At 39.1% G+C, this 21,993-nt stretch overlaps 2 protein-coding genes and 1 non-coding gene across 3 annotated transcripts; 1 reads left to right on the top strand and 2 right to left on the bottom strand.

The window, feature by feature from the left end:
* Window positions 1-10,573: 10,573 nt before the first annotated feature.
* Window positions 10,574-12,753, bottom strand: LOC107799640 (syntaxin-124-like). The gene is made up of 2 exons (XM_016622779.2): window positions 11,996-12,753; window positions 10,574-11,070 (listed from the first exon to the last, which is right to left on the bottom strand). Exons 1-2 carry the CDS (start codon window positions 12,502-12,504, stop codon window positions 10,638-10,640), a joined length of 942 nt encoding a protein of 313 aa, XP_016478265.1. The 5' UTR covers window positions 12,505-12,753; the 3' UTR covers window positions 10,574-10,637.
* A 1,153-nt stretch (window positions 12,754-13,906) lies between these two features.
* LOC107799642 (pentatricopeptide repeat-containing protein At1g03540-like) lies at window positions 13,907-16,356 on the top strand. Its single transcript, XM_016622782.2, has one exon. The coding sequence runs from the start codon at window positions 14,071-14,073 to the stop codon at window positions 15,871-15,873; it is 1,803 nt and encodes a 600-aa protein (XP_016478268.1). The 5' UTR covers window positions 13,907-14,070; the 3' UTR covers window positions 15,874-16,356.
* Window positions 16,357-16,598: 242 nt separating this feature from the next.
* LOC142177923 (U2 spliceosomal RNA) lies at window positions 16,599-16,794 on the bottom strand. The gene has a single exon (XR_012706451.1). It is a non-coding gene; the product is annotated as a U2 spliceosomal RNA (small nuclear RNA).
* Between the last annotated feature and the right edge of the window lie 5,199 nt (window positions 16,795-21,993).

The following is a 21,993-nucleotide window of genomic DNA, read 5'->3' as shown; positions in this document are numbered from 1 at the left end:
AACAATATCGAAGCGGTAAAATAAATCACAATATCTACAAAAATTAATAAAGCCAAATAAATTCAATGTACAAGCTCGAATTCTTGAATTCTCCCGTGAAGTCGCCAGAGCTGTCACGCCTATTTGTACTTCAAAGTCAGATAAAACAGGAAATTTACTAATGATCGGAGCTTGAAACCTCGTCGTTCAACTAATTTCGTAAAAAGTAACTCGACAACAGCAAACCCAGACCAAATATAGGTCAAAACTCTAGGGTGAAACTCAAATACTCGAATGGAGATAAGCAGCCATTAGTTTGGATTCCACAACTCTTTTGAAAAAACGGGAAATAGAATTAGCTTTCAAATCTTAATACAAAAATTAAAAATTTACAAGAGTAAAGAAAGAGAAGGGGGCGGCTAGGGTTTTTTGTCTAATGGGGATCAGTTTTCTTATATAATGTGTGTGAGTGTAAAAATCTTGGATAGAAGAAAATAAACTAGAAGAAGCCATGTGGTCCCACCAGAGGAACATTTTGTGATAGAGAAGAATAAATTTTTATTAGGGAAAGAGGGCCCATGATTTTTTGAGTGGGAATATGGAGAAAAATCAATTTAAGGGGTTCCCAATTGAACCTTCTTTTCTCTCCTCTTTGACTTTTCTTTTGCCTTTTCACGTTTTTCTTTCTGTTTTCTTTTTCTTCTTCTTCTTTTTGTTTGTTTTCAATTCTATTCTTCTGAAGATGAAACAAAATTATGAATTATCTAAACTAATGGGACATTAAAAGAAAGAAATTTATTTAAAAATCTAACTACTATTCAGTTAGCAAAAAATGTAAAATACTTTTGTGATTTTCAATTTTGTCAACTAAACCTACTAAAAAGTAAAATAAAATAAAGGCTAAAATATGTAGATTAAATTCGAAAAATATTTACATACTAAAACGTGATAAAAAATTCAAGCATAGTCAAAAATTAGGTGCTCACAGCATGCCCCTCTTTGCTTGAAAACATGAAGAGTTATTAGGCAAAGATAAAATGAGCCATGTGACTAATTTTTTGCCAAACCATTATTTGAAAAGGGAAAGAAACAAAAGAAATAAAAAAGAAGAATGCAACCAGTATATTTATGTTTAGAATTAGCGGTATATATTTATAACAAAATTCTAAACTACCTTTAATTCCATTTCCTTTGGTAACACAGGGTACTACCTCGTGGTTACATATCTTCGCATAGCTAGTTTATACTATTGTTTTGTCTTTCTTTCAGTAAATTAGATAGTTTATAGCTTATCTAATAACTCACAAAATTTTCTTATTGCCAGACTGGGACAGAAAAATTTTGTTCGTTTTGTTCGTCTTTGATGGCTTTTGCAGGCTTCGCCATATAGCACAAGCGACGATTAAAGCTTGCAGTTTCAGTTTCTCATTAGAAGAGAGAAGTCTTTCGATCACAAGATAGTTGGAGTTAGCTTTGATAATGTGTCAGCAGCCTAGCTTCTCAAGATTCATTTTCTCAAATTTTGATCCGGAAAGCAAGCAATCGAGAATGAGCCATAATATTTTCTTCAAATAGCATCAAGATCTAATCTAAGATCAACACAAGCGAGTAGGTCAAGAATCAAGATTTGACTTCAGAAGACACATAGATAGGAATTTTGTAACTCTTAGCTTGCAGGCATATGTAGTTCTCTTATCTTTTCCTTTTGATGTAAGCAGCAGTAACAGTAACAACAACAACAATAGCAAGCAGTAGCAGTCTTAACTCTAGTGTCCTAGCTACCAAAAGTTTTTCAGAACTACACTGACCTGATTCCTTTATAGCCAAGGATATGTATGCAATTTCAGAAGCAAGGTTCGGTCAACTTTTTAAAAAAAACATACTTTCATTAGAGTCATATGTGAGCAAAATTAGTCATGACACTCACTATCTTTGTACGAAAACTCTTCATGTTCTCGAGCAAAGAGGGGCAGCTGTAAATGCCTAATTTTTGCTCTTGTTTTTTTCTTCTACATTATAATTTTTAGGATTATTATGTGTGTATTTTTAGGCTTCTAAAGTTAGATTATGTTAAAAATTTTGATAAGGGAGTTAGAGGATTGGGTTTTATCATTTTTAAAGCCAAAATTGGCCCAAATATTGGACCAAAATCAGCGGCCCAACAGCCCAAGACCTGGTCCATATGCTTTGGCCTGGAAGGCTTCAAAACTATGTAGTTTTGTGTTGTTCACTAACATTAGATCCCACCCATCCATTCCCTCATGATCCAACGGTTCTCATTCACTCCCTATCCCCAGTATTTAAAGCCTAGAATAGTCAAAATTTTGCCTCATTTCCCTTATTACTCTCCTCCCTCTCTTCTTCCTCTCTCTTCTCTTTCTCCTCTATGTCACACCACCCACTGTCGTTGTCCTCCGCCGTCGGAAATCGCCCAACGGTGGCGGCCGTCGTCAAAATCACACCAAAATTTCACCGCTTCTTCCTCTCAACCTCTTCTTCATGAATCCAAGCCTCAAATCCTTCAAATCTCTACCAATCTCCACAGATCTACCTAAATCTGGAAAAAACCTTAGCCGTTGCCGCCTCAAAATTCCTCGAGTTTTAACCTTCCACACCCTGTAATACATACATAAACGGATAGATCTCATTGATATCTATTATTTCCTACCTATTTCAACCCTAAAATCCTCGTCGACGCCGGCCAGCCACCCTCACCGCCGACCCGCCGCTACTACCGCACCACTCCTCCTCTGTTTTAGCCTAATTCCGAGCCAAGAACATTCATTTCCTTATGGTATGACACCAAGTTCATTGGATTTGGTGTCTACCAAAATGAAATAAGTGTTCCATGGTCGGGCAGCCACTTCTTGGTAAGTTGAATATTTCCTTCTCCTATTAGTGTATGTGAATCTAATTGTCATTGGCAAATACCAAGCAGCACCTATCAAGCTCTCACCAAGCGCCAGGGCATATTGTCCATAGGCTAAAATGAATTCCAAATATCTCCACCGCAGAGTTGAAGTCTGCATCGTCCTCCAAGTGTCGCTACTATATGATCTCCATATGTAGTGAACTGATTTTGTTCAAGTATTAATCATGTGCTCACTCATCAAGATTAATGTGTGGAAGAGGAGCCTGGCTTTAGGCAAGCTTTGCAAGGCAAAAGCCAGGCTTGAGCTGGCTTTAGGAAGGCTTTACAAGGCAAAGGCCAGGCATGCGCTGGCTTTAGGCAGGCTTTGCAAGGCAAAAGCCAGGCTTGAGCTGGCTTTAGGCAGGCTTTGCATGCCAAAGGCCAGGTGTGAGCTGGCTTTAGACAGGCTTTACAAGGCAAAAGCCAGGCATGAGCTGGCTTTAGCCAGGCTTTACAAGGCAAAAGTCAGGCATGATCTGACTTTAGGCTGGCTTTACAAGGCAAAAGCCAGGAATGATCTGGATTTATGAAGACTTTGCAAGGCAAAGGCCAGCCTTTGAGAATGTGCCTTTTTGTGATCTTGTAATCTCAGATCCTTCCCTACTAGAACCTTTAATGTAGTCATCATTCAAAACATTGCTAAACCATCCTCAGATTGAGCTTGAAAGCATGCTAATACCACTGAGAAATGATTCAACAATCTCCAAAAATACCATATGATGGGTTCAGCATTTTCCTTAGCATTTGGACATATCAGTTTGTGCAGAGTCCAATCTTGTGAAGCCATCAGTCTGGGGTTCTTCTCTTTGCTATCCTAATCCTAAGGTTAGGTGATTGAGATTTGTCTAGATTGATCAACCTCCTCCCTGCACTAGGCAGTTCAGAGAATGAATGAAACTCAGATGTACCTGCAAAAGAGAACGCAATGTTAGCTATAAAATCCGCCACTGAGTTGCCTTCTCTGAACACATGTTGAAAGATCACATTGAAGTTGTCCTTTATCTCTATAATTTTCTTCACATCCTGTGTAATTACCCAAGGAGGATCCCATTACCCTTCTATCACCTTCTTCATCACCAATGAATTAGTCTCCAGTATGAGAGGGTAAAAATCATGCTTCACACAATATTCCAACCCTTGAAGAATAGCCTTAGCTTCAGCCACCACATTAGTTGTCACTCCCAGGTCTACTGCCCTAGCATACACCACATCACCTTCATCATCCCTCATACAAAAGCCTAAGGAGCTAGGTCCAAGATTGCCCTTTGAAGCTCCATCAGTATTACATTTGTACCAGCCATGACAAGGAAGCTGCCATGTTACTCTTGTAGTGATCAATATAGGTTTATATCCTTCAAAGTATTGAATCATGTCTGGCCATAACAATGGAATATTAGGGATCCAATCATACCTCACCCTTGCTAATTGATGAAATGTCCTATTTATCTCATGAATCACCCTATTTGTGGACATTGAACCACCATGTTTACCTGTATTTCTTCTCTTCCAAAGCTCCCAAGTGATGATAGCTGGTACTGCTTGAAATAGTGGCTTTAATTTCGGACAACACTGAACATACCACCAATGCCTTATAATCTGCTTCAATTGAATCAATTGCACAGAAATTCCAGCAGCCCCCATGAACTAGTTCCATACCTTAGAGGCAGTAGGACTTGTGACAAATATATGCTCAATAGATTCTTCTTGGGGCTGCTGACAACACCAACACCTAGACATCACCATTTGCCCGTGCCTCCTCCACATGTCATCGGTGGCTATTTTCTGCCTCTACAATCTCCACAAGAAGAAGGATATCTTGAATGGCAAACCTTTAATCCACGTTAACTTGAATTCCTGATTAGGATCTGTCCTATGCCTTAATATTTGCCAAGCACTGCTAACACTGAACTTGCATGAAGGAGTTGGCATCCAGTATGGCTTATCCCAATATCCCTCACTGCCTTCATAGTGCACATTTAGCCTTATATGTTCTGCAATTTCCTCATTGAAAGTTTGATCTAGCAGGTGATCATCCCATGTTTCCCCTTGTCGCAGTTCTGCCACCTCTTGAAGACCTTCATTGATTGGAAAGTCTTCGGGTAATACATGATAAAGTGCACCCAATCCAGTCCAATTTTCATGCCAAATATTAGTTGTTCCACTCTTCAATTCCCATACGATCTCATGTTCTACTTCTTCCCTAGCATTCAACATTTGTCTCCAAACATGAAACCCTTCCCTAAAATGCACCACAGATGGTGGCTCCTTCTTGCAATACTTATTCCACATGAAATTAGACTACAAAGATTTTATGGTTCTATTTAGTTAAGTTGTTTGTTAGACTGTTATTGATTAAACGTGATCTTTAGTGTATTAGTTAAATCGTTCACTTAGTTAGTCGATTATTTAGTTGTTGATCGTCGTCGTCCGATTGTTAATGATGCTTGTCTAATTTCTATTTTGAGCATTAGCTTATGAATTCAGTTGTTTGTTCTATGTTTAGTTTGCACAAATCAATTTGTTTTAATCTAGTTAGTTTGAGTTTTAGTTCCATTTGAAGTCTTGTTTCTATTTTGTCAATTCTTAGTTGTTTGAGTTTATTTGGTTCAAAATCAATAGGGTGGTATTTATGTTGTTAGAATCTGAAGTTTAGATGGGTTTGATCATGACTTAGGGTACTAGTGGCTTATATTTTACTAGTAAGGTGGCTAGAATGATATTTTTTCTAGAACTACGGGACTTGGAGAATGCCTTATACCTTCTCTCCGGTCAATAGAATTCCTAACCCGAACTTTATTTTTGCGGACCGATAAAAATATAGTCAAACCTTCCTTTGACTAGGGATTCAAATAAAAGGTGACTTGGAACACCGAAAAATCAATTCCAAGTGGCAACTCTGTAAATAAAATAATCCTTATTCAAATTTGTCACTTCAATTGAAAAAACTCTTTAACCCACAATCCATAAAATAACATACATTATCTTTTTGGGGATAGAAAAGGGGTGTGACAGCTCTGGCGACTCTGCTGGGGATTTCAAGAATTCGAGCTTGTCTTTTAAAATGTTTTCCTTTACATTTCTTAAGGAGTTCCCTGCTTCCGATCCCCTAAAGGAAACGAGCCCAAGGGCTTCCTTAACCTGAGTACGAATAATCACTCTCTCACTCGGGGATTGCTGTCCGAAAAATAAACTCGGACGGTATTAGACCTTGGGGGTATAAGATCTATTAGGCAACCCCTGAATTTTATAGGCTAAGGCCACCCCCACTAGGGGACTGCCATCTAAGAAAAACTCGGAGAACTCGGGATAATGATATTAACACGGGATAACACCCAAACTATAAAGGCTACGACCACATAAATATGGCTCGGAGACGTCCGAAGCCCGTAAAAAATAAGGCCTTGAAATTTCTTAACCGGTTCCAAATGCTACCCTCGACAAACTATGACTTAAAAAAAAGGTCTAAGTACTTTGGGGAAAGAAAATTTTCGGTCACACCGAACCCCCACGATGCCTTAAAACGAAATAGTTGAAGGTAAGGTTTCTTCGAGTCTATAAACAAAAACCAATTGTTTCATGCCAAGGCATTTAGATCTTTGCAAATAAAAATAAACAAGGCAAAGAGAAAATTTGAAAGCTATTGAAATGAAAAGGCCTTATATTCATAATAAGAAATTTCTTTTTACAAGGGTCGAATGGCCCCGTATAAAACTTTACAACGGCCAAATCGGCCTAAAAAAAACAAAAGACAAAAAAATGCTTAAAAAGATCCTAAGTGGCCTAGTCTTTGCCGGGGGCCGCATCATCACCTTTGGGGTCTCCGCTACCTTCGGACTCATCCGAATCGTCAGATCCCTCGAAATCCTCATCCTCAGGATAAGCCAGTATCCTGGACTTGGCTTCGGACACCTTGGCATTCTCGATTTTGGCCAACAGGTCAAAACCCTGAGCTCGAACTCCCTCGAGGGCCTCCCTTCAGGATTGCCACTTTATATGCTCCACCAAGTTTCTCACTTGATCCTGAGCCGCCTCGGCATCGGCCTTATGATGGGCCACCCTCTCATCAGCCTCGGTCTTAACCACAGCAATCTCCGACTTGGCCACCTCAAGTTCCTTGGCCAGAATTTCTTCGCCGGAGATCGCCGAGCTCAGTTGAGACTGGAGCTCCTCGATATTTTTGGCTTGTACCAAGGCCTTTTCTTTTGCATCCAGGAGCTAGAACTCAGTCGAAGCCAGTTGTTCTCGGGCAGTCTTCTTTTACGAGGCCAGACGGTCCATGTTTTTCTTCCATTCTTCGGCCTCAACTTTCACCGTGTCCACCTCTGCCTGGAGCTGCTCGATCTAGTAAAGTTTCTTTTGAACCTGCAAGTTCGGGTTGTTAGCCACTGCGTCTGAATCATCATCACTAACTTCAAATACTCGTCTTACCTGATCGACCAGGTTGACATGTTCCTTCCGAGCCGCTTCTAACCCGCCCTGGAGCTTCTCACTAAGTAGCTTGTAAGCATCCCTCTTCTCAGTAAGATCCCGGGTTTCAGCCTCGTGTTTGTTTAACTCTTTCCAATATCGGAGAAAAGTTTCGTGATGAAGCACCGATGCATGCGAACACAAAGAAGAATGTTATGATTATTTGCAATTTAATCTAAGTACATAATAAAAAGGCATTCGAATTTACCCGATTCAATGCATGTTGAGATTCATTGAAAATACATAGGGCCTCCACCTCATCCATTTTGGCCTGATCCTTTTCGGTCACCAGGCAACGAAGATAGCTGGCAACCCCCCACGGGAGCAAAGAGAACCCGGGCATCCTCCTGTATGGATATGATGATTGATCGCTTCCGGTCAGGATCTGCACTCGGGGCTGGGAACCGGTCTACTAATCTCGGAATCGAAGAAGATCCGCTGGCTCCCAAAGATGACATGTTCTTTGGTACCGGTAAGTCACCTAACCCGGTGACATCCTCCGAGGCGGTAGAATCTAAGCCATCGAAGAAGTTGTTGAAAGAATCTGCCGCCCCTTGAGGCCCATCATTTGTGCGTCCTTTCAGCATCTGGGCCTCGTTTATCATGGAGTCGGTGAATGATGGTGACCTGAAAAGATCTATCACCCCAGGCGTATCATTCGGGGCATTTCCCTCAGCCCGAGGAATACCAAGCATGGTCTCCTTGTCGACCTCCCCAGCTCAGGGAAAAATGGCCTCGTCCTTCCCTGGTTCGGAGGCCTCGGCCACTGCCACCTCATCGGTTATCCTGGTTTGAGGCAACTCGGTATCGCTTCTCAATCGGGTCATCAGCTATGAGGCTTCTTCTTCTTCTTCTTCGGACTAGTCCCTCAGTCGACTGAGCGAATCTGATGGGGCTTCCCGAGCGCTGGCACTTTCCTTGGATTTGCACACCAGCCTCCTTTTTTGTTTTTTCTTCTCCAAGTTCGGAAAACTCGGAGCCCTTTTTCTCTTCTTCCCTTTATCCTGCCTAGGAACAGATGGTTCGGGGATGATGTATTCGTCACCGAACGGGGGCCTCATTTCGACATCTTTGGGAAGACCTACAAAGGAAGAAAAAGTGAGAATGAATATAGCTAAGAAAACTAAGTGTTAATTCACTCAGTAGAGAAATCTCACCGTGAGCACGAGCCTCCCACCGTCCCTTCTAAAGTTCGTGCCACGCGCGCTTGGAATATGGTTTTTGTGACACGATGCCCTCGACCCACTCCTTGAGTCGAGGAACTGCATCCGGCATCCGAGCAATAGTTGCATCACAAAGAATCAATAAGAAGAAGGGCAAAAGAAAAATGATAAACAAAATCTTAAAGTCAAGGTTATACTTACGCTTCATGTTTCATTTCTCAGGAAATGGCATGTCCTCGACGGGGATTAAGTCTGAGCTCTTCACTCGAACGAATCAGCCCAACCAGCCTCGGTCCCGATCCTCGTCGATACTCGAGAATGTGGCCTTACTGGCCCGACGGACATGTTTTATTAGCCCCCCTCGATAGAGTCGGGGACTGTACAGACGTATGAGGTGATCGATGGTGAAGGGACACCCCTCAATCTTGTTTACAAAGAAGCGGAGGAGAATGACTATCCTCCAAAAGGAGGGATGAATTTGGCCTAGGGTCACCTCGTACCTCTTACAAAAGGCGATGATGACCGGGTCCAAGGGGCCCAACATGAAGGGATAAGTGTAAACACTCAGGAAACCCACCACGTGGGTAGTGATCATCTCCTCGGGCGTAGGCACAACCACATGCTTACCAACCCAGTTGCAATCCTCCTTGACCTTGGAGAGGAAGTTGTCGGTGACCGAGCATATATATCTCGAGACTGGCTCGCACCGACCTGGGACTGATGAAGTTTTCTCGACCTTAAAATCAGCACCAGTCGGGCACCCCGCAGGAACGAACATCTTCAAGGGAGGCTCCGGTGTCGTTTCCTTAGTAGCACCAGAAACATTTTTCTCTTCAGTCGGTCGCGAGGCAGAAGGAGTTTCATTTTGGGGAACAGACTTAGAAGTCTTCGCCATTTTTTTATGAAGATTAAGAAGAAGGAGTTAAAAGGGTACGCTTGAATAGTTCAGACAAAGGAGAAACCCTTACAAAGCTCTCAAGAAATTGGGAAAAACACTAGAAAATGCAAAGTTTCTTTAAGAACAAGAGTAGAAAAAGATTGGATGTAAAGTTTGAATGAATGAAGGAGGAAGTATTTATAGTTTGCAAACGACGGTTCAAAACTTATAGTGGCCGACCAGCAACTGACGAATATTTAATGCCATTTAGATGTGACTGACGAGACGTTTCGCCCATTTTGTCGTTTCTAGCGCAAAGTATAGAGACAAGGATCGGGGGCTCATATCGTTTCTCGTTGTTTACTCTCCGAAAAATGAGGGGATTATCTGTATACAGTAGAAACCGAGCTCATTTATTGCATGATAGATCGGGGATGAAATATAATGGACTGAAGATCGACCTTAGGTTCCACCGAACCTAGGCACGAGGTTAGAATATGCGTCTTCAAGATTATCAAGTTTGTAACCCCGGAACTGACCACGACTTCGAATTAATTCGAGAAAACATTATTGACGGCCGAAATATCTGTAACCGGTCGGATATCACGGCGGGAATCTCGGCATGTATCAATGAAACCGATTAATTAGCGAATCATGAGATTTTTTGCCTTATATGGAATTGTACCTAAAGTAGGACTCCTCTACTATATAAAGGGGTCTGATTATTTGTAAAGAACATGGTAACACGCATCCCAAAGCAATAAACTGTTATTTCTAGTCATCTCATCACTCTGTTCCGGCACCGATTGCAGCATCTTTGACTCGAGGGTGATCAACCTTCAAGGCCAAGATTATTCAACATGTGAGGTTTGCATTTACTTGTTTATCATTAATTTCAATTTAAATCTGATTTCTCATTTTGTATCAAGTTAGATCATGTATCCTTAAAACCGCGTACAAATTCAATTGCTATCCGATTTTGAGGGTAAACAATATTTATTGTACAGATGGATACAAAGGAATACAATATATATATATATATATATATATATATATATATATATATATATATATATATATATATATATATATATATGTATGAATGAAACAAGCCATTAATATGACAGAAGTTACTTCTATAAGTATTGTCACACAAACAATGAATAAAGAAAAGAAAAGAAAATATTCTTACAATGAATATCCCCAAAAGGGTCTTTTCTCTTGTTGTTAGAGATCATTTCTACAATCGGCTAGTAATTAAAGGTGACCAAAGTGGAAAAGTGAGGACAACGATAAGCAGAATGATAAGGAGAATGGCAATGCAAGTACATTTTCTTGAGCTTTTCTGCAACACCCTAGCCTCTTGGAGTTGATCAGTTCCTCTTCTAACAAATGAACTTGCATGTGCCACATGACTCTCTATATCATTCAATTGTTGTCCCTGTGCTTCCACTAGTGCAGCCATGTCTAGGAAAATTTGATGTAGCTCAATCAAGTTCTTCTCAATTTCCTTCACAGCATCATGTCGTTCTTGAATTTCTGATATGGTGTCCATAATCTGTCCCCTTCCTTGTTCTTGAATCGCCTTTTGGAGAAATGACTCGCTCTCTCCACTTGATATCAAATTCTCTATTAGTTCATCGTCTGCTTTCTCTCCTGTCACGGTGAAGTACCTATTGAAGATATAAATAAGTAAACAAATAGTTCGATTGAGAATGGATATTGATCTAGTTTCAGGATCTATGAACAAGAGATTCCAAAATGTCTATTTGAGAAAATAGAAAGGTAGGGTGAAGCAACTTGAATTAAGGTTGAAAGCTAAGCTGCTCGTACTCGGGTACGGGTATCCGATACGGGTGCAGATGTAGAGGTTGGATCATTCATGATCTAAATTTTAGAATCCGGGTACAAATTCAAGTAAGGATACAAGTGCGAGGTTTCGGCTAAAAATAATTCAAATATAAGAATATGTCTAAATTATGAGATATTATATGACAAACATATATGGTAGATGAGAAAGAGAAAATATTAATTAAAACGAGAATTCGAAAAGGAGATTAAAAAAAAAAGAACTGACATAGAAATTTCTATATACAAGGTATTCCATTTTCTTTAGTTTCACCCTATCTTTTGTTTTGATTTAACAAATTATTGTATCTGTCCTGAATTTCTCCGTCGATTTTGGTCAAAGTATCCAAAATTGGTTGACTAGATCTGGTAAGGATCTCTTACCCACACTCACACCCACGTCGTGTCGACATGGGTACGACACCGAAAGTGAAAAGTGCGAGCAACTTAGGTTGCAAGGCCCCTTATTTCACTAAACTAGAAAGAGAGAAAGTTGACTTTGATATAAAACACCGTTTCTATTAGATTAGTTTCTTAGTGAAAAATAAGACATGAAGCAAGGGCGTAGTGCATTTATTTTCTTGCTCGATAACGCCCCTATCCCTGTTATTTATATTAGAGTTATAAAGGATCTAGCAGAGAGCCTTTTGACAACCTTACTAATAGATAGGGAATATGCTCAAGGATAAGAGCTTGCTCTCTCTAATAATTTAAACTTTTAGATAAGATTGTTACACCATTTACTAGTACCTTCTTGCCACCGTTTCCTTGTATTCTGAATTCATTCTTGCTCTCAATGCTTGGAAATCATCCATGAGAACTTTTAATTTCTTTCCTAAACCGCTAACTACAGAAGTCCTCGTTCGATCAGCAGAGGATCCTGGACCACAACCTGGCATTTTCCTATTAGCTGCATTGGATCTTTCCAAAGCTTCAAGCTTTCCTTTGATGATCTTTACTCGTTTCAAGACCTGTGTCACATCATTATCCATTCGAGACCTTATTTCCTTCACAGTTTTAGCACTATGCACGGTTTTGCTCTCTTCATTTGATTCTTGCAATCTTTTATAAAGCTTCTCAACATCCTTCATATCTTCTTTCACATTCTCTACATCTTCAAAGAATTTAGCAAGATCAATGCTTTCATTCTGGGAAGGGTCGGGGCCGGACCCTCCGGCCCCGGCTTCCAGATCATCCATTTGGACCTGTTGTTTCAGGTCCTGATATTTTTTTAACGAAGGAGAAAACAAGTCATTCATCTTTTCGCCACCTTAAATAATTTCCTTTCCTCTATTTTTTTCAAAGTGTAATCTAAACTAAAGTTGGTTTTATCTTGTCTAAGCCTTCTCTCTTCAATCCTTATAATATTTGCAATTAGAATGATAGGCTTGTGGCCATGTCCAAAGGGGTTATGAATTGGTAGAGGAAAAAGAAGAAGAGAAGGTGACAAGAGAAAAGCCTTCATTAAGAGACAATAACAAACCAAATTCATTTGTTTGGTGAAGATTTGAAAGTCATATTATTAGAGGTGAACCAGTCACTTGTTAGTATTAAAATTCCAACAAAACAAACATGAGGACGGTCGATAAAACAGGAAGAATTTTTTTTTTTTTTTTGGGCCACTTGGTTTGTGACCTCTGCCTCATATTAACATAGCCGAAGAAATTGCCTTGACCTGGTCTTTATATATTTGACCAAATAGGAAATTAAAGTCATTAAACAAAAGATATTTATGGACTTCTGTTTGACCAAATAGGATATTTATGGACTTCTGTTTGGACATTTCAGGTATGACAGTACACTTTCATGGTTGAGTCTAAGCTTGATGCAGTAATTACACCTGAAAAATTCTTACATAATTATGTCATTTATATAGTAATTATTGATAAAACTCTTATGATAAACATTAATTGATAACCTGATAAAAATGATAACCAACCTATTATAATTGGTTACACTAAATTTGTAAAGACTCCGCGGATTAGAGGCAGATGTAGCATATTGCTGGCGAGTTCATCTGAACTCGGTATTTTTACTGCGAACCATAAATTTATGTGTAAAAATTCACTAAAATTGTAACAAACAGTTGATATGAACCCATAACTTTAAAAATACAATGGTTTCAACACTAAAAAGGGCAGCCCAATACACTAAGCTCCCGCTATGCGCGGGGTCCGGGGAAGTGCTGGACCACAAGGGTCTATTGTACGCAGCCTTACCCTGCATTTTTGTAAGAGGCTGTTTCCACGGCTCGAACCAGTGACTGCCTGGTTACATGTCAGCAACTTTACCAGTTGCGCCAAGACTCCCCTTCAACACTAATAACTTTAAAGGGTAAACAACTTTAAATTCTGAATCCAGCTCTGACCACCCATGTTATACAAAATCTTGATGGTGTGTAACACGGTATTGGAGTTAATATATACTCCCTCCGTTTTAATTTATGTGAACTTGTTTGACTAGGCACGGAGTATAAGAAAAAATGAAGACTTTTGGAATTTGTGGTCCTAAATAATTCAAAAAGAGTCCCGGAGTATTTGTGTGGTTATAAAAGTTTCTCATTAAGGATAGAATTATAAGTTTAAATAAAATTATTTTCAAATTTAAAAACGGGTCATTCTTTTTAGAACGCACCAAAATGAAATGGAACGGAGGTAGTATTATGTTACCATAGGCACAGACTATGCGTCACTTGGCGATTTAGAAAATTTCTGGCTAATCATTTTTTTCTAATATAAAAGCACCAACAAATGTAGGGGAGGCTCTAATTTTTTTTTTTCAAAAAAAACGACTCAACGGCTGATTCTTCCTCAGCAGTGTCTGTCATGTTCTTGAAACTATTTATCCAACGCCATTACAGCTCTATTACTTCCCTCACAAATCCACCCTCTAAAGAATCCGAAACAATCCAACTTTGCAGGTCAGGATTACTTTCCCAAGCTCTAAACCTTCTCAACACCATAAGCTCTGCTAATAGAATCTCCTCAAAACCAATACTATACGCCACATTAATACAAGCATGTACGAAAGCCCATTCATTCAATCACGGGCTTCAATTCCACTGTCACGTCATCAAAACGGGCCTCGAAAATGACCGTTTTGTCGGGAACAGCTTGCTTGCTTTGTATTTCAAATTGGGTCCCACTTTTGCGGATACTCGTAGGTTCTTTGATGGAATGTTGTACAAGGATGTTGTTGCTTGGTCTTCGATGATAACTGGGTATGTTAAAATAGGAAAGCCTAATGTTTCTTTGAAATTGTATGGAGAAATGATTGGTTTGGGTTTTGAGCCAAATGGGTTCACTTTATCTGCTGTGATTAAAGCTTGTTCTGAAATTGGGCTTTTGAAATTGGGCCGTGGGTTTCATGGTGTTGTGATTATCCGTGGATTTGATGAGAATAATGTGATTGTGAGCGCATTGATTGATATGTATGGAAAGAATTGTGAATCAGGTGATGCAGTTAAGGTGTTTGATGAATTGCCTGAACCAGATGCTGTTTGTTGGACTTCGGTTATTTCGGGTCTCACGAGGTGTGAATTGCATGAGGAGGCTTTGAGGTTGTTTTATTTAATGCATAGGAAGAATGGGTTGTTGCCCGATTTGTTTACGTTTGGAAGTGTGCTGACTGCACTGGGTAATTCGGGTAGGCCGAGGCAAGGTAGAGAAGTTCATGCTAAGATTGTAACAAGTGGACTTTGTGGGAATGTTGTTGTGGATAGTAGTTTAGTGGATATGTATGCGAAATGTGGGCTGGTTAGTGATTCTCAGCGTGTTTTTGACCGAATGGCTAAGACGAATTTTGTGTCGTGGTGTGCGTTGATGGGCGGATACTGTCAAAAGGGTGACTTTGACGCTGTTATCGAGCTTTTTAGGATGATGGGGAAAGTTGATCTTTATAGCTTTGGGACTGTTCTTCGTGCCTGTGCCGGGTTGGCAGCTTTGAAGTCGGGGAAGGAAGTTCACTGCCAGTATTTAAGGAGAGGTGGCTGGAGTGATGTTATTGTGGAATCAGCTCTAGTTGATCTATATGCAAAATGTGGCTTTGATAGTTACGCCTATGTTATTTTTCGCCAAATGAAGGTTACGAATTCCGTTACCTGGAACTCAATGATATCTGGATTTGCTCAGAATGGGAAAGGCACGGAAGCCATTGCAGTATTCGAGGAGATGATTAGTGAAGAGGTCAAACCGGATTACATCAGCTTTATCGCAGTTCTTTTTGCTTGTAGTCACAGTGGTATGGTTGATGAAGGGCGAAAGTATTTTCTCTCAATGATTAATGAGTATGGTATCAAACCTCATATTGAGCATTATAGTTGCATGGTCGATCTTCTTGGTCGGGTTGGAGAGATAGAAGAAGCTGAAAGCTTGATTCTAGGTGCAGAATGCAGAAACGATTCTTCCCTTTGGGCTACCCTACTTGGCGCTTGTACTAGCAGCACAAATCCTACTGCTGCGGAGCGTATTGCAAAGAAAATGATGGAACTAAAACCTGATTATCATTTGAGTTATGTTCTTCTAGCAAATGTGTACAGAGCAGTAGGCCGGTGGGCCGATGCTCTTGAGATTCGGAGGCAGATGCAAGAAAAAAGAGTGAATAAGATAACTGGGAAGAGCTGGATTTAAACGAATACTAACAGCTTATAGCCTTTTCAGTGAAAAGAAGTACCGGTATATGCCCCTACGAAGAAACATTTCTGAAAGTGCTCAAGATGATAATGCAGATACATAGCACAGTTATCATGTATTCCTCGTTTACATGGCAAGTTGTTGTCTGAGTATCCAGCATTATAAACGCGTGCACGGACCCGGCACATGATATAGAAACTTCTCAACCCATAATTATGTCCGTGCACGCGTTTTCTAATGGCTCAAAGTGTATTATCCGGAACATCTTGGTCTTAGTCTTATAGGAAAGGAGATTTACTAGCGACACAAGCCTTCCAACGACATGTCATGAGAATGTTTTCAGCAATGTGCAACATTGTAGAAATAGAATTATCGAATTCTTTGAGATTATTAATAAACTTTGACAGCAGAAAAACAGATTTTTTTCAAAGCTTTCTTCCTTTTTTTATTCCGCTGGTTTAGGATGATAGATTTAGTTGAAGTTATCCTGTTGCATTGAAGTTGTATTGTTTAATCACATTGAATTAACTGAAAATGAATCTCTTGTTCAACCAAGAGCAAGCTAAATGTAATGAGCACTCTGTTCTAGAAGGACTAAATAGAGCAAATTGCAGAGCTCGTTGTAAACTTCTACTAACTTTTTATTACTAGCTGCTGACGTAAATGGAATATATAGCCTGACATTTGCACAACTCGAACAGAAAACATTAGCACTTGATTTGGTAGGGTGCGCCAGGCCCAAGCAATAGTGCAAGACCAGGGCGACACGCAAAGATCCAGATAGCAAGCTACCTTGATGGACCTTTCCCCTTAAAAAATTAAATTAATATCGTGTAAGCCGATGGCCCACATATCAGATATTAAACTGATAAGAACAGATACTACACTTGATCTTAGCCAAAAGGCCGAGAAAGGTATGCTTTACTTTGTTCATGGGCCTCATTTTTGTACTGCCTTTCAACTCTTTGTTTTCCATTTTCTATCGATGTGGGATTGACAAATCTTATTATATATTATTCTTTTAAGTTCCCAGAAAGGAACTTCTCTGCTTTCTTGGAAGGTTACCAAAGGGCAAACTGCAGCTTGTTGAGAAGCGGAGAAAAAACCTAAAATCATACATATTCTTTCCCATGGAGCACCAATAGTCCATTTGCTTCAACAAAATAGTGCAATTTTAGTCATAACCCTACACACAGCTTTTTTAACGGATTTATTCCGTACAAACGATTAGCTATCAGTCTCTCTGTCTTACATCGTTTTTTGCAAAGAGAGTAATACCAAGAGTAGCTGAGTTTTTTGAAAACCAAATTGGCTTTTGGAACATCCGAGATATTGCCGAGGTTTTCCTCACGAAGTTTTCTTCACCTTTCAATGACGGTTCTCACCTGATTTTCGAGCTCTTTGACGGCTGCAATAATCAACCTTCTTTTAATTATATTTTTCTCTACGTGCAGAAGAGCTTATCAAGATTGATAGACATCCTCAACTTTGTATACTACAGTCAGACATTTATATAACAATATCGTCATATAACAACCATTCACTATAAAAGTCAAGTTGAATCAATTTCTATGTTAATGTTATAATATATGTTCTATAATAGCACTACGTTATAACAACTAAAAATATATTGAACAAACGAGACTATTATAAAGAGGTTTGACTGCATATTAATACGAGTTTTTCTGACAAACTTTTTCCAGTGTTGTTGCTTTGAGTTTTCACAGCATCCTCTATAGCTAGGAAAGCATTGAGGTTTTTAATTTTTTTTCACCAGATGTTCAAGCTGTCCCTTTGCACCAGCAATTAGCTTCACATTTTTACTTATTGTTTGCAATAGGTTCTTCAATAAAAGATTGAGCACTGCACCTGTTATCTTTCTTTCTTTTGGGTAAGCAAGAATATAAATTAAACAGATAGTTTCTCAGCTCTTAGACTTTCTTTATTTTCAGAATTCTTCTAATTGTTTCCTTACAGATGAGTTGCTTGGCATTACTCTCTTCGCAAAAATGATCGAAGACAGAGAGACATCAGACATAGTAGCTATTCGTTTGGAGGGAACAAATTAAAAACTATGTGACAGGCACAGGCACGTGAGGAGGCCAAAGATAAAGTATAATTTTGAGCTTTTTTGTGCAGCTATATCTTTATTAGTAGGTGCTGATGTAAATAGAAGAGAAAAGATCCAACATAGTCCATTAACATTGAGGGTAGACTTATTGGGCGTTTGGACATAAGAATTGTGAAATTTTGAAAAAAGTAAAAATCAAGTGAAAATGGTATTTGAAAATTAGAGTTGTGTTTGAGACATGAATACAACTTGGAGCTGTTTTTGAATTTTTCTGAGTGACTTGAAGTAAATTTTGAAAAATAATTTTTTGGAGTTTTTTAAATTTTCGAAGAATTCCGAAATTCAATTTCAAGTGAAATTTAAAATTTTCATAGCCAAACATTGATTTCGAAAAAATTAAAATTTAACGAAAAAAGTGATTTTTTTTTTTAATCTATGGCCAAACGGGCCCTTAAAATGATCCCTTGTATATTATATGGAGCACATTTAGCACTCTCAAACATAAACCATGATATCTTTCTTAATGGCAAGTGAGGTGCAAAAGCCAAAAGTGGAGCATACCTGCAAAACCACAAGCTTCCATTTTTAGGAACTGAAGAACTTAGTACACTTCTAATGACTATATTTAATTTCTTGGAAAGCTCATTCTTCCTGATCATATACAATCGAAAGCACTTCCTCGTGCTTTTCCCTTAAGTTTACTCGAGATAAATGTTGCAGCACCACAAACTCTCAATATTAGAGTTCTTGCGCGATCTAAACCTTGCAAATTGTATCAGATCGGTTAGCATCTCAGGTATCACATGCTTGAAATTCCTGGGAGTGCTGCTTATAATATGCTGGATCCAGGGGCGGATTTACGTTGGGCGAAGCGGTGTCTCGGAAAATTTTACTAAATACTTATAATAATTAAAATGCAGAAGCTAAAACATGTATAAAGTGATTGAAGTGATCCCGCTTGACATAACCAGGTAAGTAGTTCGTTTGGTCAAGCGCCCTAGTTTTCTAGGATATATGTAGAGAAAGGGGTCACTTAGTTTGTATATAGAGCAGGGGCATTTTAGTCTATTTATCAGTAGAGTTGTTAGTAGATTGTTCGAGGCGGTTAGTTAGTTCTAATAGTAACTAATTGTATAAATACAGAGTTGTAGCCCATTGTTTCATTGAATGAAAAAGATACCGATATTCTTCTTCCTTCCTCATTTCATTTCATCTCTTGTCTTAGCTAGGGTTCTTCATCTCAGATCTGCTAATTCAGCATGGTATCAAAGCCTTAAGGCTAGTGATTTTAGTCCTCATCGATTCAAGCTGAAGCTGCGTGTGTTGAGCGGTTAGATTTGTGATTGAAAAATTTGCCATAGACATTCTCGCCCTAATTGTTGTCGAAGCACAACTAAGAAGCCATGGAAGATACTGCTCCTGCGAACACATCTGTCACTGGAGCGGGTATAACTGCTGACGCTGTGGACGAAAATCAAACTGCGATGATTTTTTGGTCGATTTACCTCACCATCACCCTCTGTACCTTGGACCAGCAGATACGATTGGAGCTCATCTCATTTCGTTTCAATTAACAGGTACTGATAACTATGCTCTTTGGGATCGATCAATGAGAATTGCTCTACGAGGAAGAAACAAGCTAGGCATTGTAGAAGGAAAATGGAAAAATGAGAAGTTTCGAGATAATCTGTGGGAACAGTGGGAGAGATGTAATGCTATTGTACTCTCCTGGTTGATGAATGTTGTAGCTCCTCAACTTATTGGAGGAGTTGTGTTTGGATCAAGTGCACATGCAGTGTGGGAAGATCTCCGAGAGAGATTCAGCAAGGTAGATGGATTTAGGTCGTACAATTTGCACAAGGAGAAGATTGCGACTTTGTATCAAGGTACCTCTTCAGTCTCTGTGTACTATACAAAATTAAAGGATCTGTGGGATGAATACGAAACTCTAGTGCCTACACCTAGTTGTGATTGTGAAAAATCTAGAGACTATGTAGTACACATGAGAAGGCAAAAGTTGTATCAATTTCTAATGGGCCTGAATGAGTCATACTCTCTAGCAAGGAGTCAGATACTACTAATGCATACTTTACCCTCAGTGAATCAAGCATACTCTATGATCATGAGAGATGAGAGCCAAAAATCAGTAGCTGCTATAGCAGGAAACTTAGGCACAACTACTATCACTTCTGAGAACTTTGAGCCTACTGCTTTGCTCAGTTCTAGATCTAGAAGCTCTCAAAGCAACAACTTTCAAACTAGTGGTCCTAATGTGCAGTCTGGCAACTTTTATCCTAATAGTTATCCAGGACTATGGAAAGGCTATGGTGAGTTTTGTGAGTATTGTAGGAAGAAGGGTCATAGCAAAGAAAATTGCTACAAGATCATTGGTTATCCACAAGGACCTAAATCCAAGAAGAAAGGGGGAGCAGTCAATTCCTCTGCTTACAGTGTCTTCACTGACGAAACAGATCAAAAGTGTCAGGCACAACCACAATTCATAATGCAGACTCCAGGACTTCATAACAGTGGGCAGGGAAACAAACATCTCAAACTCCTGCTTATTCATTTACTAAGGAACATTATGATCAAATAGTGCAGATGCTAAACAAAGTTATTGGAACTATTCCCTCAGCAAATATGGCATCTATCAGTAGTGCATGTTTAGTGGATAATAAAGCTCATGGCTGGATTATTGATACAGGAGCTACCAACCACATGGTGTCTGATCCTAATCTGTTGTCTAAGGCAGAAGAAATCAAACCTAGTAATTATAAGCAAGTTCATCTACCTAATGGAGAAGTAGCTAATGTTACACACATTGGTACTAGTATACTTTCAGTATGGAGCACAATAGAAAATGTGCTATACATTCCTCAGTTCAGATATAATCTATTATCAGTGTCAAAACTAACAAGGTTTGAGACATGAATACAACTTGGAGCTGTTTTTGAATTTTTCTGAGTGACTTGAAGTAAATTTTGAAAAATAATTTTTTGGAGTTTTTCAAATTTTCGAAGAATTCCGAAATTCAACTTCAAGTGAAATTTAAAATTTTCATAGCCAAACATTGATTTCGAAAAAATTAAAATTTAATGAAAAAAGTGATTTTTTTTTTAATCTATGGCCAAACGGGCCCTTAAAATGATCCCTTGTATATTATATGGAGCACATTTAGCACTCTCAAACATAAACCATGATATCTTTCTTAATGGCAAGTGAGGTGCAAAAGCCAAAAATGGAGCATACCTGCAAAACCACAAGCTTCCATTTTTAGGAACTGAAGAACTTAGTACACTTCTAATGACTATATTTAATTTCTTGGAAAGCTCATTCTTCCTGATCATATACAGTCGAAAGCACTTCCTCGTGCTTTTCCCTTAAGTTTACTCGAGATAAATATTGCAGCACCACAAACTCTCAATATTAGAGTTCTTGCGCGATCTAAACCTTGCAAATTGTATCAGATCGGTTAGCATCTCAGGTATCGCATGCTTGAAATTCCTGGGAGTGCTGCTTATAATAGGCTGGATCCTGCGACGAATTTATGTTGGGCGAAGCGGTGTCTCGGAAAATTTTACTAAATACTTATAATAATTAAAATGCAGAAGCTAAAACATGTATAAACTGATTGAAGTGATCCCGCTTGACATAACCAGGTAAGTAGTTCGTTTGGTCAAGCACCCTAGTTTTCTAGGATATATCATGGGTTCGAAAGGATGTTGCTGCGAGTTCTAAAGGGGTTATTTTGAATACATTTCAAAAAGTAAATTTTTTTGAAGACGAGTTGTAAAATGATTAAGTTGTGCTTTATTCATATAATTTGAGTTATACTTTTTTTTCTTTCTTTAATATAGAGATTTGTGTATTATTCCACTCTAAATGGTGACACCGCTTGCGAAAAGTCATGCGTACGCTGGATCCTTTGTAAATCCTGAAATCCCAGATAAACCTTGTAAAATGCATTGTAACTGTGAATTTGACCAAGCCGCCGTAAAAAATATCCGGTTTTCTGTTTCAGAATACCAAATGTTCTCCACTTACAC

Source organism: Nicotiana tabacum, chromosome 23 (assembly GCF_000715075.1).
Source record: "Nicotiana tabacum cultivar K326 chromosome 23, ASM71507v2, whole genome shotgun sequence".
Lineage (NCBI taxonomy): Eukaryota > Viridiplantae > Streptophyta > Magnoliopsida > Solanales > Solanaceae > Nicotiana > Nicotiana tabacum.
Note: the sequence above shows the minus strand (reverse complement) of the source record. Positions and strands in the feature narration are given on the sequence as shown.